This window comes from Mastomys coucha, unplaced genomic scaffold (genome assembly GCF_008632895.1).
Source record: "Mastomys coucha isolate ucsf_1 unplaced genomic scaffold, UCSF_Mcou_1 pScaffold2, whole genome shotgun sequence".
NCBI lineage: Eukaryota > Metazoa > Chordata > Mammalia > Rodentia > Muridae > Mastomys > Mastomys coucha.
In genome coordinates, this window is record NW_022196902.1 from 19,773,081 (window position 1) to 19,784,197 (window position 11,117).

Below are 11,117 nucleotides of genomic sequence, written 5' to 3' on the forward strand. Positions count from 1 at the left end.
AGCAACCAAACAAAAACCACTCTGAGTTTGATGCTTAGAAATAAGAAAAAAGAAAAGTTCTGAAATTAACCTAAGCACCAACCTAACGTATCTTTTTTATTGCAATGAAATACAGCCTCTTTAGACATGTCTGATGAATATGTATTGACATTAATTAGATATATGATCTTTAAAACTTAAAAAATGGCTTCTAAAGGAAAACAGATGACCTTGAGTCGATAAGATGGCTTAGCATGCAAAGGGACTTGTTCCCAAATCTGACAACATGAGTTTGATCATCTGGATACAAGATAAAAAGACAGAAAACAATTTCTGAAAGTTGTTCTCTGACCTCTGTATGCATATCTTTATGTACCCAGACATGTACACGGGTATACACACATACTCACACACATACTCACACATACATGGCCTAAATAAATAGAAAAATTTAAATACTGTGAAATAATTTTTTTAAAAACAAACAGGGTAAAGCCTATCTAATACGCTGGTTAAAATAGTGGGTTTCTCTGATTACGTCCCTTCTCATCCTGATATGTTTCATATTACAAAATCTTATGTGTCTTCTACACTATGGTCTGTGGGTCTCAGGTGAATCTTCTGGATTATGATCCCCAGGGAGCTAAGGTAAAGCCAAAATGAGCTCTCAGTTACATGTACAGATATGCTGCAAGAAGGACCAGGAACGTATAGGGGCTGAACACTGAACGCAGAAAACGCGAAGCGCCCCTGCAAGGAGAGCCTCTAAACATTACTATGATGATGAATCTGTGGTGGAAGGAGTGCTGTCGGGAATGCCTGACATCTGAACTCGGAATCTGAAAGTGCTGGGTACTGAGTGATGCCTTTTACTCTGTGGAGTGAGTTAATTACTGTGATGGGGCTAAAGGCAGCTTACTGAGAAACTCTTGGGGTCTCAATATTTCCTAATAAAAAGATTATTGTATAAATTACTATTATTATCATTGAAATATAATATATACAATGATTGCATCCTGTAGAAAGTTCTCCAATCCCCTCCCAACTGATTTCTTTTTCAGATAGGGTCTCATAAAGCTCAGGTTGTCCTCAAACATGTGAGGTAGGCAAAGATGGCCTTGAACTGCTAGTTGTCTTGTCTCTTGCTTTCATTCACCAAGTGCTGGCTTACAAGCATTTACCACCACAGCAGACTAAGGAAATCCCTTTTAAATATAGTAAAGTTGTAGCTTGCCTTACTGGCCAATGACGCTCATAAGCAACTATCAGACATTTACAGAAATTTAGGTGTGAGAGGCATCTCAGGATTTGTTCTGTGTTGTCCAAACGATATAGCATAAATCTGTATCTTTTATTAAACAAATAGTGAGTCTGTGGATCTTAGCCCTTATTGTCGTATGCAAATGTCCTGTGTAACACAGTACCGTGTTCAGTGACTATACACGATGAAAAATAGTTTAAAAAGGAAAACAAAACTAAGTATAAAAACAAAACATTTAAATATCCGATGAGTTGATTTCAATTGTGTTTCTTAAAGAATTAACAAAAAGGAACCAATTCAATTCTCATATAATTCATACAAAGAAAACAGTATCAGAGCAGTATGTAGTTTCTACCAGACCAAGACATACTCTTCTCACAGTTAACAACGCACTCACTGAGAGCAGCATGGACATTTATTCTTTTTATTTCTTCTCACATTCTGCCTCTGCACTAAGGTCCTTCTCCTAACTTACACCTCCGGGCAGAGTAAAAAGCCTACTGTGATCCCATGTGATGAAGCAGGCCCCAACCAAAGATAAGATGCGCGACGTCAGTCTTTTCTTTGGTCCCTTGATCTAATTTAGCTTGGGGATAGAGAAGTCTCTTACAAAGAGAATTGAGTATGAGCCAAAGTTATGTCCTCAGTGATTTCTTGTTTTCTTAAGATATTTTAAAAACAGAGTAGGAAGTAGGGATTGGGAGCTGTGGGCTGAGGGAGGGGAGCCAAAAAAAAAAAAAAAAAAAAAAAACCCACAGCGTGGTTGTACCAAAGTGCAGAAACTGTCAAAGATGAGAAAGGAAGAAATGTCCAGAGTTGCTCTGTGTAATGGTTCTTAGGGTCAACATGAAGAAGGGTGGAAGAGAAGTGCAGAAGCAAGAAGGAATCATAAGCCCAGAGGAAGACTACAGAAGGAATGTCTCTGTATACAACATAGCTGTAAATAATGCAGGATAGAGGTATAGATAGCAAAGAAAGTTTCACAATTTAACATTTTATTATGAGATAAGAGTCAATATAATATTCTAGAAGGAAATGAAAATCTCCAGGTCACAGTACTTGGAGCAGTACATGTTGAACAGGTACAAAGTGCACTGCTTGACAAGAATAATGCAGACAGACAGTAAAGAGTTGAGTGACTGTCACCATAGACTCAGTGGTTTTTAAAAGAATATAAGATGGAACTTGTAGAAAACAGAGATATATAGCAGTGATGAGTTATGTTTTCTTATGATACATTTATTCAATATGTAAATAAAAAATTAATTACCAGAAAAAGAACATGAAGCTAATTTGGCTGGGCAAATCACAATTCTTTTTTAAAACAAATGTTTAGAAAAGTAGTCCTTTATTTCATCATTTGTTGCTTTTAATGTGCTACTGTTTAACTTTTACATAGCTCATTAAACATGTTACTTTTTCCAGGTTGACATCTGCATAATTATTAAATCAATTATTCATAGTTCAGTGATTGTTGAGATCCATTTATATGTTCCTTAGCTAGTTATATGTCATATCAGTAATGAAGCAGTACTGTGGGATATTTGATAGCCCACTAAAAACCATATATTTATTTATTAGTGTGTGTGTGTGTGTGTGCATGTGTGTGTGCATATGCATGCATGTGTGCTGTAGATGTCAGAGGACAACTTGTGGAAGCTTCTTTTCTCCCTCCATGTGGCTCACAGGGACTGAACTGATATTGTGAGGCTTGGTGGCAAGGGCTTTTGCATATGGAGTTCTACTGATGGCCTTGGGCTACTTTCAAAATTATTTTTAAAATAATTCCAAGTGTGTATATGTGTGTGTGTGTGTATGTGTGTAATAACAGTATTATAAACTAGTATGTGTGTGTGTGTGTAATAACAGTGTGTGTAATAACTAATGTGTTGGCATCTTATGTTTATATAGCCTTTCCTCATGCCAATCCTCACTTTTAGTTTTACCTATTATTCCCCACCGTGGTGGAAAGGTCACGAGGGAGGCTCTGTGCACGTACCATAAGTGCTCCAACACTGAATCAAATTCATGTTCCTTATTTACTTCAAGCATTATATATTTTCATTAATGAGAACCTTGCTTTAGGGTTTAAAAATATTTTTATTTCTGGATATGTAGTGTGTTTCTGTGTGGGATGTGCATGGGTGTAGGTGCCTGTGGAGTTCAGATGAGTCCTTTGCATGCCTGGAGCTAGACTTACTTACAGTCAGCCCTGACCCTCCTGCCGTGGGTACTTGGCATTGAACATGGATCCTCTGAAAGAACAGGTACCCAGTCTCAGAACCATCTCTTCAGTTCCTAGCCTACTTTTAAAAAATGGATCTTTCCAAATGGCCCAGTCCTAATATTTTGGTGGAGTTTTAATCCCACCTTTTGCTTTTGAGGCAACTTTTTATAAAGCACAATCTAGGTTCTTAAAATGCAACTCAGAATTAGACACAATAAGAATTTAAAATAGGGAAGACTAGCATGCACAAGCACATTGAAATATGTAAATATCACAATGAAATGTGATGAAATACATTTCTTTAAGAAAAGCTTAGCATGGCCCAATATTCTCCCTTTAACTTTATAAATAACTTATTCTAGATTTGAATTGATATAAGTAACATTCAGTGTTACTTATTTAACCTGCAGAATCCACTATATTTTCAATACTGAATCCAGAATCAGGAGACATGAGAGACAGACAGATGTGGGAGGGCTGAGAGGAGGGGAAGAGAAAGAGGAGGGGGACAATCCATCTTCCACCGCTTACTCAGTAAGTAAAAATACTTAAAAACTTGAATGTATTGTAACCACATCCAGTGTTTGTAGTTCAAGAAGAACTTGCAAAGTGTTATGTAAACGCTGGGGGACAAATCAGTTGTAATTCAAGGCTTAAAATGCCTATCCAGCCAATTACAAATTCAGAAGGATTCTAAAAATTTAATACATTGGGATCTTTAATCTGTCACAAAGGCAGGGCCAACTTTAAGCAAAATGGCAAATCCTGAGATGGGCAAAAATAAGACTTGCCTAGAGGAGCTTTGTAGGTCTTCAATGAATTGACTAAAGCATGCTGAGAATTTTTTCCACAGCTCTTGCTTAGCGGGGAGGGAAACAAAAACAGCATGCCTGAAGCAGAAGGTGGGTAGAAAGCTTCAGAAAGGATGCAGGGTAGCACCAGCTACCTCAAACAAGGAATCGCGGAGCTTGTAGGAACTGGAACAGACAAGGAAGGCAGGCCCACAGAGCTAGCAGCGAAGTTAGTATACGTACAGACACACTCTGCGCCCTCGCGTGCATGCCAGTGCTCACAGCCATCACACTTCCTTCCTGTGGCTCCAGGGCGGCACGTGCAGAGTCCTGTGATCCGGTCACAGGGAACCGGCAGGGAGCCATAGGGGTCACACTCACATTCTTGGCAGGAGCCTCCAGGGCTGCTTGGGCTGCCGGTGTAGCCTGGGGCACACCTAGGTTGGAATAGGACAAAAGAATGGAGATTAATAAAAGTCTTAAGTTTAAGGCTGCTGGTGTGCTCACGTTCTTAAGAATGTATATGCGTGTGAGTGAGTAGGGATTGCACCTCAGGTCTTGTATATGAAAACCCTCTAAATCTCTGTTCATTTTTGTTCGTTTTTATATCCAGTTGCCCAGACTGGTCTTAAATTCACTTTGTAACAGTTTGAACAAGCCATCCTCCAGCCTCATCCTCCTGAGTAGCTGAGAACTGGCTTGGCTTGGTCACTGTCATTCCAATCTAAGATAACAAGTGTTTGATAAAAGTATTATTTAAATAAAACCACCGGAATTGTTTCTTAACATGTGCACACAAAATGAGTGTATTCTAAGAGGTTCAAATTGATTAAATCTTCCAAGGGCTCATTATAAGACTAATGAAGATAAAGTATGAGGAGGGGCTTCAACATTACAGGACAATCAAGAAACATAAGCAGTTTTAGACCCTGACTGCATCTGGGCAGGTCGTAAGGTGATTTAAAAGATTTAAGGAGCTCTGATAAGTGGAACACATTTTAAGCTGGAAGGTTACAATAAAAATTTAACCAAGACCTTTGGCTTAGTTTAGTGGAATGGAAGCAATTTTTTTATGGAAATATAACTCGATTGCTTATATGTTAGAGATGATAAATTCAAAGCTATAACAACATTTGAGAATTGCAAAAACAATTCAAACCACTCACGTTTGCTAGTATATGACCCTGTTCATCCATAAACTGCATGAATTGCCAACTCCTACTGATTCTACATAAATGCATATTAAAATGATGGATTACTGTTATCACTCTGCTATTAGACAGCAATTGCGATCTTACTCTACAGTCTTCTAGTTTCTTCGGGAGGTAGTGATGATGCCAGTTTATAAAGTTATCTGTGGCATATAGCATTTGTGTTATAAATTGCTACAGAGGAGCCCATTGTTACCCCAGGTTGCTTTCAGTCATGATGCTACTGGTGCTTACAAGGGCATTAAATGAATATTCATTTCAACATAATCCCAAATAACATGGCAGACATAATCAAGACCTACCCTTATCTGTAATCTACGTCCAAATGATGTATGCCTCTTCCAAATAACTTTTGGAAAATGTTTTTGTGTTTTTGTAGTATAAACTGTTGAATTTCTGCTGACTCCCAGTGATATGGGCAGTATGAGCACACCATTCTGTACATGTATGAAGGTGCTGGGTGTAATGTGTAGTTATCATATACAGGTCTTTGAAAATGTATCTTATAAAACACACATTTTATTGGAATTCATAAAACCTACATCTAGCTCCTCCATTCATTTCTACTGCCATTATCCATATAACCATTGCTGGTTGTATAAAAGAATCATAAATAGTTGAAAAGGAATCATAACAAATGCTTTTTTAAATAAAAAATACAAGTTTAAAAATATAACTAACAGTTTCAGGAGGTCCTAGGAATCTCTAGTAAGGTGAGCAAACAGGCTCTGGGAAGGAAAACTGAGATAATGAGCAAACAGGCTCTGGGAAGGAAAACTGAGTTAGTATGATTTCAGGTGATTTGCAATCTTAGCTTTCTTACACATGAAATTTTAGAATGTAAAGAGAGTCTCAAAATTTGTTCTGCTTTGAAGCAGAGGAGACAGGCTTTTAAAATTCATTCTCTCTTTAACCACTGATGATGACCCACCAGAGAGAGACAGGGATATATTCTCAGGCTCATACCTTTCTCTGTGAGGGAACCTCGGCAGGACACCAACAAGAACCCTTCCACATCTGATGATCGGGAAAAGTGTGAAGTAGGAAGAAAAATGGGGCCCAGATAGGTTACTGGAGCTAAGCTAAGTCTGTGAATTGTTATGAAACTATTAGATTGCTATCAATTCGACTAAGATCACAGAACATGTCCATCACAATAATACTCACCCTGCACTGTCTTAAATAATAGTGCAGCTAACCATTCGAACATCTAGCTTTCTGGTCATGTAAATGTGCATCTGGAAGATGTGAATTTTCTTCCTGAGACACAGTCGGTCTGGGGCTGTATTTCATTTGTATGAAACCTAAATTTAGCTTAATGGTGGTTTCCGAGATTTTATTTATATTTTCTGATTTCTTTGAAGAATATTGATTACCTAATGAAAAGGGGGCTCAATAACAAATACTTTATTTTCCAGAGAGGACTAATTACTCTCATTACTATGTAATTCTAGAATACACAAAGACACAGCCAAAATGCTAAGAAAAGAATCATGTTTTAAGTTATTGCTGGATACTATTGGTCAGTGAACTAATTGAGAACAATTTGGGCAGTGTCTCAATTTCCGTAGCTACCAAAAAGCTTTGAAAAAATCCTGACATTTGTTCTTATAAAATTCCATCTGACTCTGTTTGTATCAAATAAGCATAAATTAAATAATCATGAAATTATTTGGGATAACTAATGTCTCAGCATGAAATTAGAACAAACAAATTTTTAAAGGAGCCCTTTTAAAGCTATAAAGATAGTTGTGAAGCATTGATTACTAAATATAAATGATAAAATCACAAAAGCAGTTAATAGTACCATGACCCTTTATGATCACCATGTGTGACTGTCAGTACCTTTCACAGTACTGTCCTTCATACCCCCTCGGGCAGGCTATGCAATGGTAATCTTCCAGACCTTCCAACACACAAGATGGGCTGAAACTGAACCAGAAAACAACACAGAGAATGTTACTTGCTTATTTGATAAAACTCAGTATTTCTACCCATTACCAAGGTCACTGGGATATTTTGTTGGAGGTGTTGAAAGACCCTGGAGCTCAGGAGACCCTCACTCAAGTCTCGGGATGACACGACCACCCAATAGCCCATGAGAGACCAATCTTGCTGCAAGCGCACGAGGTTTATTTGGGATAGGCTGGTACTGGGGTTCATCTCATAACCTTGCAGGCCAGAGGAGTTCGACCCACAGCACAAGGAGTAAGGCGTATTTAAAGGGAAAAACCACAAACCAGGGGGGAGTGAGGAGGGATTCCAACCCAAGGTTTTCAGTCAGTTAGGGAGGGGAACATATTCATTCTAGGAATGTATCTTCATCTACCAGTCGGCGGGATAGAGAGCCTCCTAAACCAGTAGACCTTCATTCCTAGTTCCACCCTCATTGTGGATCAGTCAGGAGGGACAGGGATCGGGAACCAGAGCCCTGAGGCTCTGAGTTAGCCAAGTTCCTGGAGATGGCTAGTCTACATTCTGGGCTCACTACAGAGGTTTTCCATGACCTTTTAGGTAGAGGTTATACATTATACACTTCTACTGATACATTTCTATTAAATGCTCTTATTTTAAAATTCTAAAATTCTCCAGCCTTTCAGTGTGTGATAAATAGATTTATAAATATTGATAAAGTTCTTATTTATGGTAAGACAATTAAATACTACTGATGATAGATAACAAAATTGGTTATCATTATTTAGTTTTTGATAAGTTAATAAGGTACCACACTAAAAATATTAGCATTTTGAAATTTTAAATAATTTTATGAAATATGTGTAAATATTATATTTCAACAAAATTAATCACAATTTTTATTAATTCAAAGAATTTTGATGGGAGTGTGTGTGCACAGGCCTTATAGTGGGTCGGGTATCGCTGAATATTCTCCAGGTGAGAAAACAAACAAAAAGGAGGATACAAAAATCATGCATTTCTTTTCTTTTTGTGAAATCTTAGTCCAACTTGCCACTGGAAGTTCAATATATGGAGTGTGAACGGATGTTTCACTCAGCATGAAGCAAGTCCTTTCACAACCTACCAGACTCCAGCACTCGAATAAAGTACACAACCTACCAGACTCCAGCACTCGAATAAAGTACACAACCTACCAGACTCCAGCACTCGAATAAAGTACACAAAGTAATTTGATTTAGTGTGTGACAAGAAGACATAGCTTTCTAAACAAAAATGAACAAAATCTCTCACTATTTTATGGACTTTTAAATAATTGCTCTGTAGTCAATTTCCCTATCACATGTGCAGACCACAGCCAGACCACAGCTCACACCAATGCTTCATTCCCGCAGACAGGATGGATGTTCTGAGCATGCGGAAGAGAAAGCAGCCGCCCTGTAATGCAGCGATGCTTTAGATAATCAGTTTCATTGTTTGGTGTCTTCCACATCTTTCCATATGAAGAAGCAATAGAAAGTCTTGTTTCTCAGGCCAATACCCAAACAGTAGCACATGCTAACACCATACCCGAACAGTAACACATGCTAACACCATACCCAAACAGTAGCACATGCTAACACCATACCTAAACAGTAACACATGCTAACACCATACCCGAACAGTAGCACATGCTAACACCATACCCAAACAGTAGCACATGCTAACACCATACCCGAACAGTAGCACATGCTAACACCATACCCAAACAGTAGCACATGCTAACACCATACCCAAACAGTAGCACATGCTAACACCATACTCTTTGGTTTAGGCTTCATTAGGGTTGTATCTTATTACAACTACTCATGCAGCAAATCCATGTTTTGTGAATGGCTGCCAAATTTTAACTTTTGCAAAGTGTATGAACAAATGAATCTACTACTCATGGCCTCATTATCTGACCAACTGATTGGTTTTTTTTTTTGTTTTTGTTTTTGTTTTTTGTCTTCTCTGGACCTTGGACCCCCAAACCTGTAACTGACACATCTATCAAGTGTTCAGTTCTTTAACTTTCAAACTTGATGCTGAAAACATTTGTTTGGTTGCATGACCATGCACATCCCATTGATTAATATTCATACATAGGCCTTGGGAAATAGACTCTAGACATTTTAAATATAATCTATACTGGCATATAGAACGATACTATAATCAATTTCTATAACATAATAAAACTCCTCAATAAATAAAATATCCTTAAAATATTGTATAGGAATGTAGCAATTCTAGATGAGTTGATACAAACTGTCGAATTACATGTCTTGTTGCAGAGTTCCATTTTTCCTTCAAGCATTAAAGGGGCTTTTGAAGGAGCATAGTACTATGGCATCTTCCCTGTAGGTAGTGTTCCATGTTCCACTTCATAGCTCCTGAGTCTCCATTTCTGACTCATATCTCATTTGCAAGAGCACTTGGAAATCCTTGTTCATCTCACTTGGGGATCACCGGTTTCTATTTTGTTCTGAAGACTAGTCTCAAACACATCACCACACAGTTTGTGAAACTTCCAGAGTTCTCTGTGAGACCCTCTCTGGATCACATAACTGACTGGTCTCCTGGAAACACTACCTCTGGTTTTGATCCCTGCTCTCAGGCTGCTTTTTTTTTTTTTAACCAGATCTATGCTATGTTCTTCATCTGTTAACATGATTTCAAGCTCAGGTTCCGATTTCTCCTCTAAGTCACTGCCTTCATGCTAAAGGCTTTAAATACTGTGTTGACTCTAACATCTAAAGCTGATTTTCAACTCCTCTGGAGAAAATGCACTTGATTTTCCTCAGCTTAGTTAACAGTCATGCTTCTATGTCCTCTGCTGACTGCACAGAGGCAATGCTGTCCCCGCTTTTACAGTGTTTGATGTTTAAGTGTCACAGGAGCCACTCTCAGTAGCTCATCCCATCATCCTATACTGTGCAATGTCTGACCTCCACAGAAATGCTGCCTCTTCCCAGTCACTCTATTTCAGCCACATTAACCTGGTCTCTGCCAGCTGTGGGCCAGACAGAGGCTTTACTGAAGAATCAATGCACTGTTTACCCTCAGCTATTACCTAGGCTTATTCGACCAGTTCATTCACACCTCTGCATCAGCCACATCTGTCCGTGGAGGTCATTGACCCATACTGAAAATGGTGTACCAGCCCTGCAGTCCACCACCCCGCCCCCACTGCGACTACATGCTTTTCCTGGAAGCACTGTTTCAACCTAAGTATTACATTACATGTCTCTGTTCACGTTCTTATGAAAAATACAAGCTCCAGGGGAGCAAGAAATGAGACTATTCTGCCAGCTTATATATTCCCAGTATGAGAAGGTATTCTCAGATGGTATTGAGTTGGGCTGACAGTAAATATTAACCATCAAAGGAACAAATAAAATACTACCCCTATCTTCTTGGAATGTACACTTATGTGGGACCCATACACAAACATAGGGCAGGACTTGTACTTTCTCTCTTAATCTGGATATTGAGATGGAGTACTTAACTACTTAGTAAAAGCTTGATATCTGAAAAGGCATCTGATTGAAGTTAACACATGCTGTAAATGCATTAGTGGCATGAAAAGGGATGAAGGCGGGCTGTGCCAGGGAAACGACTCTCAATAGAAGTGGTCCTTAAACTGGATTCTTTTTTTTTTATTAGATATTTTCTTTATTTACATGTAAATTTCTCCATTCCTAGTTTCCCCTCCA

General features: G+C 38.5%; 1 protein-coding gene across 1 annotated transcript in view; it reads right to left on the minus strand.

The window, feature by feature from the left end:
• Positions 1–11,117, minus strand: part of Lama2 (laminin subunit alpha 2) — a 668,494-nt gene that overhangs the window by 188,099 nt on the left and 469,278 nt on the right. The window contains exons 31-32 of the mRNA XM_031380750.1: positions 7,315–7,401; positions 4,502–4,695 (exon numbers count right to left, since the gene is read on the minus strand). Coding sequence (XP_031236610.1) covers positions 4,502–4,695; positions 7,315–7,401 — 281 coding nt within the window. The remainder of the gene's footprint in view (positions 1–4,501; positions 4,696–7,314; positions 7,402–11,117) is intronic.